Genomic DNA, 15,666 nt, shown 5'->3' on the forward strand with positions numbered 1-15,666 from the left:
ACGGACCTCATTTTTCCGGAACGCCAGAAGCAGAGTCAGAAAAGAAGGCGGCTAGTGTCTGAGGTGGCCTTGGGTGGCCTCTGAGCGTTCCCGTCCCTCGCCCGCTACCTTCCTTTGGTTCCCACCATGCCGATGTACCAGGTAAAGCCCTATCATGGAGGCAGCGAACCTCTGCGTGTAGAGCTTCCAACCTGCATGTACCGGCTCCCCAACGTGCACAGCAAGACCACCAGCCCCGCGACCGACGCGGGCCACGTGCAGGTAGGAGCGTGCGGCCCCTGCCTAGTGCGCAGGCGCTGTTCGCGCCGCGCCCTGCCCTGCCCTATCCCTTGTCCAGTGCGCCGGCGCTGTGTCTGCGTAGGGTCCCGGTCCCTTCCGTGGCTGGGTCGGACAAAACCCACCTAGATTAGTGCTGCCGTGGGTTCCTGTTGCGATCGCCAGGCGCATAGAGAAATGTACAACACACACACACACACACACACACACACACCAGGCGTAGAAATGTACACACACACACACACACACACACACACACACACACACACACACACACACACACACACACACACACACACACACACACACACACACACACACACACACACACACACTCTGCTCATTCCGAGGAATTTTCAGAGCGATCCCAGGGTTACCATAACCCAGGTTGACGGCCCTTCTCACTTGTAACTTTCCGGCAGGAGGTCCCGACCTTTACTGTAGTTTTGTGTTGTTTTTCGCGGTTAGGTTGCAGAGTCTGTGTCCTTAAGCTATGTAATCTTGATGTACTGGAAACATAGTATGTATTCTGTTCTTTGGCATGCTGTACAAGATTTTCAGAGTGATCATGTTCCTTTACACTGCCTAGCCACACCTCGCTTATTTATCTACCTAACCCCAACTTATAGACCAGTGAACAAGTAGCCTGTATAGAAATAGAATTCCGAGAGGGAGGGAGGGAAGGAGGGAGGGAATGAATTCCTGGCCTAATGGGCAGGTTTGCCTTCCACTTTTAAGTTCTTTTTCAAAGTGGTTATACAGGTTTAAGCTGTTACCGGCAGGATAATGGAGACATCCTAATGTAGTTTTAATTTGGATTTCTCCAGTTTCTAAGTAAGTTGAGGTCCTTTTCATGTTTCCTGGCCATGGGGGTGTGGGGCAGAAACAGTGTCTTTGTAGCTCAGGCTGTCCTTGAACTCTCGTAGCCAAAGATGATTTTGAGTTCTTCCTCCTTGGCCTCCACCTCCCAAGTGCTGGGGTTAGAAGTGTGTGTCACCTTACCTAAAGACTTGCATTTTTGTTAGGTCTCAAATGGCTAACAGAGGTGCCCATTATCATATCAAAGCAGACGCTGGCCCTCAGGTCCAGTCTCTGTCTGTTATAAGGCCCTCCTGGCTGATTTACCCCATCCCCTACCCTGAAATCTCCAGCCAGGGTACTAAGCTGGGCTTCCCTCTCCCCAGTCTCTCTGGCCCATATATAACCAAGCCGTTTGGCTGTGCCACTCTTATGGCCAACCTCCCAGCTCAGTAGACATGGTTGCTGGGGACTCTCCCGGCTGACTCTGCCCGTGCTTTCCCATTTACAATAAACTTTATCCTCCAACATACCTTAGGAGTTGTCATGTCCTTTCTTTTCATACTTTTTTCCTATTCAGTGTTCTCTCTCTCTCTCTCGCTCTCTCTCTCTCTCTCGCTCGCTCTCTCTCTCTCTCACACACACACACACACACACACACACACACACACACACATTCAGTTTTCTACTAATTTATCACAGCCCAAATTTCCAACAGGTAGAAAATCTGGCATTTTGGACAAATGTGTAAATATATGCTGTTGTGGTCAGTTTTCCTGATACTCGCCATCCTGTATTTTGCCTACCCTGGAAGAGAAGTGGTTAGTTCAAAACCTAGTGACATTAATGGTTGTCTAGCTGCAGAACTATGAAAACAACAGCAGACACGGTTCAGTGGTCCCTCAACTAGACACTGTCATAGAAGCGTGGCCAAATGCACCTCCAGCCGTACATTCCCAGGGGACAAAAAACAATCCAGAGTAAGATTGCCACCTCCACTCAAGCAGCAAGGTTTTATTCAGTGCTGGAGATGGAATCCAGGCCTTTGCATGTGCTCAGTGAGATCTCTCCCGGGGAACCACATTTTCAGCTCTGGCTAGTTTGTTTGTTTGTTGTTTGTTTTGTTTTTAATGTTTTTTTTAAAGAATTATTTTTCAATTTTAAGTTATGTGTGTGCGTGTCAGCTCAAGTGCCTGAAGAAGCCAGAGGAATCAGATCCCCTGGAGCTGGCGTTCTAGGCAGTTGTAAACCACCTGCTGTGGGTTCTGGGAATTGAACTTGGATCTTGTAGAAGAGCGATACCCTGAGACATCCTTCCAACCCCCACCCTGTCCAGTTTTTTAAGTCCACCTTATTTTCTTCAAAAGTTGGTATATCATGTGACTTTCATGGAGAGACCTGAACAAGTAACCATTTGTTCCTGGGTAGAAGCAACAGCAGACCAAAGAAAGAATTCTCCCAAGTGTAGCTCGGTGTGTCAGTGAGTTTAATCAGGGTTACTTACAGGAATATGGGCAGTATTGAGGCACGGCATCGCTATGGAGAGCATTTCCAGCGAATACTATCTGCTCACATATCCTCGGGGGAGGGTGCTCCAGCTCAGTCTCCTGAGCCCTCCCCCTTCCAAAAGAATGCTAATGGCAGATCTGTGAGGGTCCCTTGGATAGTCAAAGCCACATTGACTCTATGATGACAACAGCTATGACCTGCTCGGGGTGGGTTTCATGAACATTTAGATGACACATCCTCCTACAGCAGTTCCTCTAGCAGAGGATGATGACATGAATGGATAAGTAGTTAGAGATCAGAACCACACAAAGAATTGACTGCTTCTAAATAGATAAAATGACACCGGTGCATCATAGTCTACTCTCAGCAGGGGAACAGCAGGGATCGTAGTAGGTAGCAGTGAGGTAAATAGAGCTTGACACTCCTGTGTTGCGTAGACCAGAGAACCTACATCAAGCTGAACTAGAACTCAGAAATCAGTCCCATTACATCCACAGTTCCTGCCTCAGACTTGCGTCAGCGCGTGCTGATTCGGTTTGGATCTAGTTGCTGCTACTTTGGCTCTGGTGGGATATGGTTTCCTATTGCTCTTTGTAGAAATGAAGAAGACTGCACGCACGTGCATACGCATGCGCACACACACACAACTCCACAACTACAAGCTGTTACTGAAGTGTTGACCGTTGGATGTGGTGTTGCACCTCTGTAATGCCAACATTTGGGAGGTTGCATTTAAGGCCACTATGGTCTCCCCACTCTCTCTCTGCACACACACAGACACACAGACACACAGACACACAGTCACAAAACTGAGCTGCCGAGATGACTCCATGGACAGAAACTTCTTGGCTCCATAACTGAGTATGTGAGTCTGATCCCTGGAATCCACATGGTGGGAGGATAGAATCCATGCCCTTGTGCTGTCCTCTGGCCCCCACATTCAAGTGTGCACACATAACAAGTAAATACATAAAAGGCTGAAATAAAACCTGTAGTTTGAGACTTACTCCTCAGCAACTACAATTGGTTTCTTTCTTTTATAAGCACACTGTAGCTGTCTTCAGACACACCAGAAGAGGGCATCAGATCTCATTACAGATGGTTGTGAGCCACCATGTGATTGCTAGAATTTGAACTCAGGACCTCTGGAAGAGCAGTCAGTGCTCTTAACCACTGAGCCATCCCTCCAGCCCCTATGATTGGTTTCTTAATGTACACCAGACTACTTGGCAGAAAGGGTGCACTGATACGAAGGATGAGCTGTTCCTCTTTGTGGAGTTATCTCAGTAGCAAATGCTCCAGATGACCAAGATACAAGAATGCCAGTGCTGCCTTAAAATAATTTGCACACTTGATCACTTTTCCAGGGAGATGCTTCCAAACTAAAGTGTCAGAGCCTGAGTTCAGGCTTAAAGAGATGGTTCAGTGCTTAAGATCACTGTCTGCTCTTGCAGAAGCCTGGGTTTGGTTTTCAGAACCCATAGAGAAACTTAAAACTTACTGTAATCCTACTTCCAGGGTATCCAATGCTTTCTTCTGACCTCTGAGCACTGGTGTACACACATGCACAGACAAACACATAGGCAAAACACCCAGACACATAAAAATAAAAGTAAATTTAAAACACCCTTAGGTCCTTTCTCCCCTTTCTTTGTGTAAATTATTTTCTACGGTCCTTCCTCTGTCTTTTCTCTCCTCATTCAGACAGAATGAAGGTGTGTGGTTGCAACAGTGTCAAGTAGTCCATGCTAGCCTCGAACTTGCTGTGCAACAGCCGGGGCAGTGCTTCACTCCTGATCCTCCTGCCACAGCCTCCCAAATGTTGGAATTATAGGTATGCAGCCCTATACATGGCTTAAACCAAGTATTTTTAATTAGCCTGTTATTGAGAATAGAGGATTCTGGGTACAATGAGAGACCTACATAGGAAGATCACATGAGTCCAGAAGCTCAAGGCCATCCTGGACAACACATAACAAAGACCCATCCTTTATTGTAAGAGAGTTGGGGATTTTTGTTTCAGGTGTGGTGGTGCACACCTGTAATCCCAGCACACTGGACGCTGAAGCAGGGTTATGAGTTCCAGGCCACTTAAAGCTAGACAGTGAACCCTGTCTCAGAAGGGCGAGAGGAGGGATAGTGGTTTGTTTTCATTTCTTTCCTTTTCTCATCTAACTTGCCTGAAATACAGAGTCAACTATCTTTAAGATTTATATTTATTCATATTTGCCCTGGCCTGTGGGGGGTTCAGAGGAGACCTAGGAGAGGGTGAAAGAATGGGGGACAGTGGCTTATAAAGATAAGCAGGCAGGAAGGCCACACAAGGCCCAGGATCAATTCCACTACCATCACCACCCTCCCTATAGCCCTAAACCGTCAATTGCAGGTATATATATATATATATATATATATATATATATATATATATATGGTTTTTTTTTTTGGGGGTCTTTTTTTCGGAGCTGGGGGACCGAACCCAGGGCCTAAGCTTCCTAGGGCAAGCGCTCTACCACTGAGCTAAATCCCCAACCCCAATTGCAGGTATATTGATAAGAACAGGTAACTGGCTAGGTTTCTCAGAGGATGTAAGTGGGCTCGACATTCCTGAAACATTCTTAAGACAGGGTTGGCTCCCAGCCCATATTTATGTGTATGTGTGCATGTCTGTGTGAGTGAATGCTGTGAGTGTAGGTGCTTGTGGAAATCAAAAGAGGGTGTCCGATCTCTTGGACCTGGAGTCGCAGTTAGTTCTGTGCCTCCTGATGTGGGTGCTGGGAACCAAACTACACCCCTCGGAAGAGCAACAGGCTCTCCTGACCCCAGATAAGACTACTTCACAGTGACCCCCAGTAGGACTACTTCACAGTGACCCCCAGTAGGACTACTTCACAGCCACACTCAGCCATGCTTCTTTGATGCTGTACAGCAGCCTGTGGATCGGTTTGCAGGACCCCTTGGACTGGAGGAAGGGAGCTTCTGTTGCTTCCTAGAGTTTTAATTTTTTAAAAACCTATTTATTTTGGTGGGAAGGAGGGTGCCTACAAAAGCATCTGTGTGGAGGTCAGAGAACAACTTGTAGGAGTTGGTTCTCTCCTTTCATGTGGGTCTGGGTGATGGAACTCAATGTCAGGACTGCCAGCAAAGCACCTTCTATGTACTAAACTGTACATTTTAGGCGGTGGAAATTTGGTAACAAACTGTTTGGTGGTAAACTAACTTTAGGAGCCATCTGAGCCATCTTTGCAAGCCCTCGAGTCTCGGCAGGATGATATTTTAAAGCGTTTGTACGAGTTGAAGGCAGCAGTCGACGGCCTTTCAAAGATGATTCACACCCCAGATGCCGACTTGGACGTCACCAACATCCTGCAAGCCGACGAGCCCACGACTTTAACTACAAATGCATTGGACTTGAACTCCGTGCTTGGAAAGGTGAGAAACCGGATGTCTGATGAGTGCCAGAGAACGGTGCCAGTGGCTTGGCCTTGTAGTTTTCAGAGGTGGAGCAAAGTGCACGTAGAGCTGCTGTGGGGATAACTCCTGGGATCCTAGCACTCGGGGCTGGGCTAAGAGGTCCATGAGCTCCAGGTTACAGGGAGACCCTGTCTCAAATAAATCAATAAAATGATTACACCCAGAGCCTCTTGCTATGGTGCGGAGTGAAGAGAGAGGGGGGAGGGGGGAGGAGAGAGAGAGGAGAGAGGGCAGAGAAGAGACGTCTAGAGTCCCAGCATCCTGTCTTCCAGTCTGTGTCAGCTATCTCTAAGCCCTGGGAGGAAGGGCATCCCAGCTTGTTCTAGACTACTAGATAGAGCAGAAGTGTCCCCCACTCTTTTTGAGGAAATGTCCTGGCTACATAGATATAAAAATCTCACCTCCACTGTTGAAGTTCATTGCAATAAGCCAGTGCCAGCCTTGCACTTCAAATGTACTTTGCTTAAGTTTGCTGTATCAAGAATAGGTTGCCCGGGCTGGAGAGTGGGTCAGCAGCGGCTGTTGCTACTACAGAAAATAAATGTATCAGCTAGCATTCATGATTGAAATTTATAGGACTCAATTTACTTAGAGGACCAGTCCATATGCAAGGCTGTTCCATTTCTTCAATAGTGCTTAAAGCTGCAGTAGAGTAGTGCAAGATGCTGCATAAGTGATCCCTACACTTCTGGTAATACAAACACCTAAAGAACGCAAGTGTTGTAGCAACTCACCCAGAGCTTTGACAACCGTGGTGCCTCTGCCTTGGCTGGTTCTTTCTCCTACCTTCTCATCTGTCCTACGTATTTTCATGCACCAAGGAGGCCAGAGTCTCCAAGGCCAGTCAGGACACATGCGCAGCCCGAGTGCGACTTGTCAGTGTGGGGGAAGGCTAGGAAGGGTGGTGAGGACGAAGTCAAGCCTCTGAACAAGGAGCTGGCATCCCACTCGTGTGCCTTTGGATGCAGGTGCATGTGACGGCCAGAGAACCGAGGTGTTTCCTCAGATGATGCTCATGCTTTCTCAGACAGTCTCTCTCACTGACCTAGAGCTCACCTGCAACCAGCTGGCAGACCTGCAGGGACAAGCCTTTGTCCACCTCCTCAGCTCTGGGCTACACGCATACTTTTCACCTGGGTGTGAAGATTCAACTCAGGTCCTTACAGTTTTAAGGCAAGCATTTTACAGACTGAGCTATCTTCCCCATTCTGGGTTTGTTGTTTTGAGATAGGTTCTCATGTTGCTCAGGCTGGCCCCAGACTCACTTTATAGCTGACTGTCTCAAATTCCTGGTCCTCCTACCTCTGTTAGAAAATGTTGACTTACAGGCTTGTGTCCGTCAGTGTCCGTTGGTGTCCATCTGCACTTCCCACTGAGCTCAGTGACTTCAGATAATCTGCTTGCCTCCCAGGACTCACGTTTCCACAGCTGTCAAGTGGGGTCACAACAGCAGTGAGATTTGAGACTCAGTTAGACCCTGGAAAGTTTTGGCAGGTATAGCACCTGGTTCATTTGTGAACACAGATGGCACTTTTGTTTCAAGACAGTTTTCTGTGTAGTCCTTGCAGACCTGGAACTCTGTGTAGACCACGCTGGCCTCATCCACTTGCCTCTGCTTCCAGAGTGCTGTGCACCACCTTGCCTGGCCAGATGGCTTTTGTTGTTAGCTGTAGTGTTTTGGTCTCTCCCTCAGGATTATGGGGCGCTGAAAGACATCGTGATCAACGCAAACCCAGCCTCCCCGCCACTGTCCCTGCTTGTGCTACATAGACTACTCTGTGAACGCTACAGGGTTCTGTCCACAGTACACACACATTCGTCCGTCAAGAATGTACCTGAGAATCTTCTTAAGTGCTTCGGGGAGCAGGCTAGAAAACAGTCCCGCCACGAGTATCAGCTGGGCTTCACTCTGATTTGGAAGAACGGTAAATGGTGGAACTGGGTTGAACTGACCTGGGCTGCAAAGGTGTGGGACAGCGCTGACTACAGCCAGTTGTTATTCGGTGAAATCCCCTCCAAGTCTAGTCAGCTTGTGGGGCCACTGGAGAGGGTGGGGCTTCTCAGTGAGACGATTCCAGGGGAGCTGAGCCTTGGAGGAAGGGGTTCTCCCCACTGGTTCTATTTTAAAAACTCATTCAAGGAACACCAACAGTGTCTTTCTGTTTGGCCCACAAAGGACAGCAGGGTATCATTTACTCATTGTCCCACAGAGAAATGCCTCTCCTGCCTGAGATTCATACAGGTAGAAACACATGATTGCCTGTTAACCATTCAGTAATACCTATCCTATTTTGAGACAGTGTCTCAATTCATAACCCAAACTAGCTTCAAACTCTGGCCTTTGGTTTTCTTGTCCCATCTTCCAAAGAAAGAGAATTAGGCACATGCACCTCTGTGGTGGGCCATCCAGTGATAACCACCTGAGCTTCACGTATAGTGAAGGGATCCTTGCTCCAGGCAGTCAATAGAACGTCTGCTTTCTGGGCTGTAACCTCCAGATTTAATGGCACGGAGGTGGAATTGATGGTCTAAGTTCTGTCTAGTTTGATGAAAACCATTATAAACACAGGGCAGAAAGGGCTACTTGGTCGCTTATAAATTCTTTTGAGGCACACATTGTATATGCGTGGTTGCATGGGGGCAAGCTTGTGGCGGTCAGGGACAAGTTGTATATGTGAAGTTGTACCTTCTGCTTATAGGCTTATAAGGACTGAACCTACATCCATGGAGTCATCTCAGTGGGCCTCCGTCAGTTTTTCTAAGGGAGTAGGTTGCACATACAGAGTCTTAAGCCTTAGGTGGTGGCACATGCCTTTAATCCCAGCACTTGGATCCCTGAGGTCCAGGCCAGTCTGAGCTATATAACAAGCTTCAGGGCAGCCAAGGAAACATAGTTGAGACTCCCAGAAACAACAAAAATTTAAAAACTAAAACTCAGCCAGGCAGTGGCGGCACAGGCCTTTGATCCTAGTACTTGGACAGCCAAGGTTATACAGGGAAACTCCTGAAAAACCAAGCAAACAAAAAAACTAAAGGCTCTTGAGTATTACAGATGTCGGTCATGTTTTGAAGGTTACCTTGCTACCAGTTCATGAATGAGGCGAGTTCCCTCTTCCACACAGTACACTCTGACTCTGGTGGTCTTTTCCTTTGCAGTGCCCAAGACACAGATGAAGTTCAGTGTACAAACGATGTGCCCCATTGAAGGAGAAGGGAATATCGCACGTTTCCTGTTCTCTCTATTTGGTCAGAAGCATAATGCTGTCCACCTAACCCTCATCGACAGCTGGGTGGATATCGCCATGTTTCAGCTGAGAGAAGGGAGCAGTAAGGAAAAAGCGGCTGTTTTCCGCTCTATGAACTCCGCTTTGGGGAAAAGCCCGTGGTTGGTTGGGAATGAGCTCACTGTGGCAGATGTGGTGCTGTGGTCCGTGCTCCAGCAGACTGGGGGAAGCGATGGGGCAGCGCCCACCAATGTGCAGCGGTGGCTTAAGTCCTGTGAGAACCTGGCCCCCTTCAGCACTGCCCTCCAGCTCCTTAAGTGAATTCGAGCAGCTTGTCTTGCAGGCAGGATTCAACATAATGGTCTGTTGTCAGAAAGGGACTTGTCCAATTGTCAGGCATCAATAAAAACACCATATGATCTATGGGTTTTGTTTTTTTTTATTTTAAAGTCAGTAAAACCAAGTGCAGTGCACTGAAATGACGGCCAGCCAGGGGCAGGCACTTTATAGCATCAGAGACTGCTGTCTGAGAATTCCAGGTAGTTTGGGGAATTGAGGCTTTAAGAAGAACATGGGTCATGGGAGACTACACAAGAGAAAGGTAGAAGACATCTCAGCTGCTAAGATCACTTGAGGGCAAGCTGCCTGATGATGCCAAGTGGGAAGAGAACAGAAGGGCTGGGGAGAGCACACTGCCAAGGAGTCTGACCTTCCCGGCACTGCACAGCCCACAGAAGTTTCGAGCCAAGCAGTGATCAGGCGTCTTTTGGTAACTGGCCATGGCAGCAGTATGCAAGGGCCTGGGAAGACCTGCAGTGGTCACAGCAACAGCAGCCAGACTGGCATACATCCTGGAGGCAAGCAGTTGTGGGGAAAGGGGACACTGATTTCTGTAGTACAGCCTTCGAGAAGACAGGATGGTCAGTCAACAGGCAGAGCTTAAGAAGAATGGCACCTCACTGTAAGATCAGGGCTGGGCGGTAGGAAATTTGGGAATCAAAATATGGAGGTGGGAGAAAGTGGATTGATTGATCCAGTCTTGTCATGGAAGGGTTCCTTGAGGAAAAGGAAGCTGGGGTCCTTTACACAGGTTTGCTCAGTACAATTGGGAGTCACACCCGTCCTCAGCTAAGGGTTGAAAATTTACATCCCTGGTGACTTTTAAGAATGCAAGTCCACTTTCACATGGTTGAGAGCATAATTCAGGCTACACAGGTAGGCCCCCATTTCCCTCTCATCTCTTCAGCCCTTTGTCCTGAGAAAGGAGGCTTAGTTGCTTCTTTAATTCTTCAATTTCCTTTTCTTGCTCCATTATCTTCATCTGCAATGTGAGATTAACCTGGAAAGAAAACGTAGACTCCATCAGAACGGCCTGGCCACTGAAGTGTTCGTGCATCCTTGCTGTGCCTGAACTGAGCTGTCAGTCAACATCAGCAGTCATCCCTGCAAGGCTCCAGTGTCAAGTTGCTACAGAGGAGCGACTACAATTAAGTGATACTCCTCAGCCCGCTCCATTAACAGAGTAGGTCTGCAGCTCGTCAGGTGTCTTCTTTCAGAGTCTGTCAGTCCTGGATGGTGGTGCGTCTGTTAACTCACAGGGCATTGACTTGGAATTTCTCTTGACACCAGGCCAATCTGGCTGGATCGGGAACATCCAAGGATCTACTTTGTCCAGCCTCCTCCCATGTCACCACCACTAGGGCTATAGGTGCACACCACCATGCCTGGCTATCTAAATTGTTTGTTTTTTAATTCAGAAATTAGGCCTTAACATTTACTTATTTTTGAGTATGGGGTGTTTGTGTACTGGGATGCACTTGTGGCAATCAGAAGGTTTGCCAGTCCATCCTTTATTTCCACCATGTGTGTCCAAGGACTGGACTGATGGCCACACTTGACAGGAAGGGCCCTTAACTGCTCAACTGTTTTCGCAACATTGATGTTTCTGAGGCAAGCACCTGTCTTAACCACCTCCCTAGCTCGCAGCTATCTTTCAAATAATCACTATAAATGGTTCACAAGCTAGTGCCAATCAGAATTACTTCTGGGACCCATAAACTGGAGAAATCTACCCCTAGTCCTCACAGAATTTGTCAGTTGGTTAGAGGAGTGGACAGAGGGTCAGGGAACGCTATCAGATGCTCACAGTACCTTCTTGTGCTGACCTGGAGACACAGCTAGAAAGCCTGACATGCACTGCTGTTCAAATACTGAGCATAACCTGTGGATCCTCCTTAACTGCAGCAGATTCCTGGCTGTTGCTAGCTGCTGCTCTAGGTATCTAGGACCAGCTTAGGGCCCATAGGCCATTGTGACCGACTGCATGAGACTGTAGGTAGCTGTGCATGTGGCCCAACACAGAACTGTAACCTAGTGAAAACGTTTGTATATGTATATATACCTACACACATCCATACTTGTTACTTGGTTTCATGGTTGTCAGGTAAATGGTGTACATGAACTTCTGTTGCTATGACAAGGCTGGCCAGCCTCACTAAAGAAAATATTTTCATCAACTTTTAGTGAGAACTTAGGTTTCTAGAGCAAGAGAAGGGTGACTCAAACTAGATAAGATGGATGAAGCAAGGAGGTGCAGGCTGACAGGAACCGGATGTAGATATCTCTTGAGAGACCCAGCCAGAATACATAGGCGAATGCCAGCAGCAAACCACTGAACTGAGAACGGGACCCCCGTTGAAGGATTCAGAGAAAGGACTGAAAGAGCTGAAGGGGCTTGAGACCCCATATGAACAACAATGCCAACCAACCAGAGCTTCCAGGGACTAAGCTACTACCTAAAGACTATACATGGACTGACCCTGGGCTCCAACCTCATAGGTAGCAATGAATAGCCTAGTAAGGGCACCAGTGGAAGGGGAAGCCCTTGATCCTGCCAAGACTGAACCCCAGTGAACGTGATTGTTGGGGGGAGGGTGATAATGGGGGGAGGATGGGGAGGGGAACACCCATCGAGAAGGGGAGGGGGAGGGATTAGGGGGATGTTGGCCTGGAAACCGGGAAAGGGAATAACAATTGAAATGTAAATAAGAAATACCCAAGTTAATAAAGATGGAAAAAAAAAAGAGAGAGAGAGAGAGAAGGGTGACTCAGCTACTATTTCAACATGCAGAGGAGGTGGTGTCTCGGTGCCACAGCCATATGGCAGGAGAAAGCCGGCTTCAGATAGTGCATGCTGAAAGCCATGCAGAGGCCGGGCCTACCGCTCCTGTCCATGCCTGCTTAGAGTCACTGCCCTTTTACCCAGGACATTAGAACAATCATCTAGGGAAATCCATGGTTAGGAAAGAAAAACTAGCATCCCTCCTGATGCTATGAGGGCAGAAAACAACAACAACAAAAGCCCAAGAAGCCTACAGCCTAGACTGAGTTTGGAATTGGTTGGCAGTGAGCAACTGCGTACGTGGACTACAGATACGCCTACGGGTTCTGTATCAATTCAGCACCCGAACTCAGACAACCAAGAACAGGTCTAACTATTTGTTTCCGTAAACTCTAAAACTCCTGTCATCCTTTCCTCAGCATGAGAAGAAAAACGTTAGACTTCACCGTGGAGCAAAGATGCTGGTTTGGGTCTGTGCTTAGAATTCCTCTGACCGGTGTGACACGGCCTGTCCCTGACACCACCGGGCAGGGCTTTATTTTTGTGCTTAGGTGTGTCGTTCTGGTTGGGGGATACACGTGCTATGGACCGTATATGGGGTCAGAGGACAAGGTTTTGTCGGGTGGTCGGTCTCTTCCTTTCCATGCGTGCGAGGTTTGCTGCCAAGGGCCTTGTGCTGAGCCACCTCACGAGCACAGGGAGGCCTCTGCCAAGGAGTTTCTAACATACAAACCAGCCCGAGAGCTCAAGGTGACAGAGACCCAAGAGCTGAACTGCTAGACTTCTAAACTACAATTATAATGCACTTAGTAGGAACAGTATCTGTCACTGTGTGACGGATTATTTAATTTAAATCTTTACTTCCTCATCTGTGAAAGGGACATTAGCACATTAACCTCAGAGCTGTGAGCTGACCGAAAGACAAGCTTATCAAAAGCTCTCGGAATCGACAGCTGAAGTCTGCAATCCCAGCACTCAAGAGGCAGAGAGGATTGTTTTGAGTTCAGGGTCAGCCTGGGCTATAGAGCATGGGACCCTGTAGATAGAAAGACTGGATGGGGGGTTGGGGATTTAGCTCAGTGGTAGAGCGCTTGCCTAGGAAGCGCAAGGCCCTGGGTTCGGGTCCCCAGCTAAAAAAAAAAAAAGGAAAAAAAAAAAAAAAAAAAAAGAAAGACTGGATAGATTAGATGGATGGATGGACGGATGGACAGCCGGACAGACTGACTTACTCACAGGGTCATACCCAACCCAAAGTAAGCATGCAGTGACTACTGAAAGGAAGCGTTGCATACATTTCCAGTTGTTTGGAACAGTTCGCTCTGCAGCAGCTGAAGAGCAGATGGTCTCTGGGACGCGTTCCTCCCAGTCAGGAGCTGGATATACTTGGCTTGCACTGGACACCTTTTACTGAGGGACTCTGGTATCCGACCAGTCCTCACACCTGTTAGGACTGTTGCTCGCTCCATTTCTGTCCCGAATGGCTGGAAGAGCTCGAGCAGGATCACACCCAGGCTGTACATATCAGACTGCAGGGGAGGGAAAGGGCACGCAAAGCTGTTAGAAAGTCAGGAGAGCCCCTCTAACAGTAGAGCCTCCCTAGTAAGGATGTCCAAGGAGTTACAGCGTCCCCAAAGACGGGAGCACAGCACGGTGTCTCAGGCCTCAAAAGCAGGCCTCTGCCTGGGGGAAGAGGTGTCTGAGAAGCCCCACCCCTTTGATACCCAGAAGACAGTGCTCAGATGAAGGGCAGGAGTCTCTCTCAAAAGCCAACAGTCACTGCCCTATACAACAGGGACATCACCCCACCACCCCACCACAACCCAGGCCTGACAGAGTGACCCGGCAAAACGACCCAACTCACAGCGCCTCGTATTAGCAACAGTAGACTGTCACCAGGCCCTACTAAGGCTAACCTCTGCCTCTATTTATAATTGAGCACTGTTTTTCAAGCTCAATTTTGTGTGCGTGTGCATGTGAGGGTGCCCAAAGAAGCCAGCAGAGGGCATGAGACCCCTTGGAACTGGAATTCCAGGTGGCTGTGAGCTGAGATGGGTGCTGGGAAGCAAACTCTGGTCTTCTGAAGGAAGCTCTTACCCAGTGGGCCAGCCCGCCAGCCCCATGCATTCTTGTTGCCATGCAGAAAACTGTCCTACTTTCCCTGACAGGAGTGGTAGTAGGAAGACAGGCCCTTAAGGGCAGCAATGAGTTTTCTGGGCAACTCTTTTTCCAGTCACTAAAAAAACAAAGTGAAATGATTCATCAGAAGATCACTGACTAGGCTGCTATAGTACAAAAGGATTTCTTTTAAGAACCATGTCTGCAATCCCAGCACTCAGGAGCCTGGGGGGGAGGATTGTGAGCTGGAGCCAGGCTGGGCCACACAGATCCTGTCTTAGAAAATTAAAAAGGAGTCTGGAGCCCACTGTAATCACAGGGCACTTGACTAGCACATGCAAGGCATGGTCTCAATCCTTAGCACCTAAAACAAAACCCAGTAAAGTAAGAAAGGGAAAAGTGGAATGCTTTAAAAATTAAAAACAAAACTGAAAAGACAATTTTAACATTTTTTCAAGGAATAATGAGGGTTAAAACCTCACTCTCTTTCAAGAGGAGTTGGTGGCACACTTCCTGTACCGTCTGGTTACCTAAGTGTGAGGTCACAGAATGAACACTGAAGAGACCTGCATGAAGTCTAGCTTCCTGACATGAATGGTGACATTTTAAAGGGAAGTCTGACCAGCATTTAGTGACATTCGTGGAATTTGAAATCAGTGGAGGAAAGGGGAACCAAATAGTACCTTGGCATCATACTCGGATCCTTCCAACTGCTCAGGTGACGCGTAGAGACAAGTCCCCACTCGGGACGTGTGTGTCGGCGTTCCTATGGTGGGAAAGGCTGTTAAGCTACTTACTGTAATGTGAGCAGACCTCAGACCTCGGCTGCTCCTGAGGGCTCACCTGAGCTTTGCTTATGAAAGCTCTAAGATTCTTGGTATGTAAGGACACGTTCAACTGTCTATTTTTAAATGCAGAAGTAAGGAAAATGCGTGAACACATGAATGCTTACCTTTCCCGTTTCTGTTGGTCCAATCTGCGCTCTTCTGAATGATGTCTGCACAGGCCAGACCAAAGTCTCCTATTTTCACTTGTTGGTCAGGACCATGAAGAAAAATATTTCTAGGCTACAAATAAGCAGAGAGGTCGACTCAGTTTTCTTAAAACAAACCGTAAAACGTAAGCGTTGCTGAGTGCCAGGCATGGAAGCTT

General features: G+C 48.0%; 2 protein-coding genes across 3 annotated transcripts in view; one reads left to right on the forward strand and one right to left on the reverse strand.

Moving 5' to 3' along the window:
• The first annotated feature begins 23 nt into the window (after window positions 1-23).
• Window positions 24-9,701, forward strand: Aimp2 (aminoacyl tRNA synthetase complex interacting multifunctional protein 2). Of its 2 annotated transcripts, none has more exons than XM_032887193.1 (4): window positions 24-261; window positions 5,806-6,012; window positions 7,748-7,979; window positions 9,211-9,701. In XM_032887193.1, the coding sequence occupies exons 1-4, from the start codon at window positions 127-129 to the stop codon at window positions 9,597-9,599; spliced, it is 963 nt and encodes a 320-aa protein (XP_032743084.1). In that variant the 5' UTR covers window positions 24-126; the 3' UTR covers window positions 9,600-9,701. The 2 variants fall into 2 exon arrangements, with proteins under 2 accessions (XP_032743084.1, XP_032743085.1); XM_032887194.1 differs by having other exon boundaries at window positions 24-141.
• A 657-nt stretch (window positions 9,702-10,358) lies between these two features.
• The window catches only part of Eif2ak1 (eukaryotic translation initiation factor 2 alpha kinase 1), a 37,443-nt gene continuing 32,135 nt past the window's right edge, over window positions 10,359-15,666 (reverse strand). Inside the window, exons 12-15 of the mRNA XM_032887196.1 lie at window positions 15,467-15,581; window positions 15,198-15,280; window positions 13,692-13,925; window positions 10,359-10,617 (exon numbers count right to left, since the gene is read on the reverse strand). Of these exons, the coding sequence (XP_032743087.1) occupies window positions 10,513-10,617; window positions 13,692-13,925; window positions 15,198-15,280; window positions 15,467-15,581 (537 nt within the window). The 3' untranslated portion in view covers window positions 10,359-10,512. The remainder of the gene's footprint in view (window positions 10,618-13,691; window positions 13,926-15,197; window positions 15,281-15,466; window positions 15,582-15,666) is intronic.

Source organism: Rattus rattus, chromosome 16 (genome assembly GCF_011064425.1).
Source record: "Rattus rattus isolate New Zealand chromosome 16, Rrattus_CSIRO_v1, whole genome shotgun sequence".
Classification (NCBI taxonomy): Eukaryota; Metazoa; Chordata; class Mammalia; order Rodentia; family Muridae; genus Rattus; species Rattus rattus.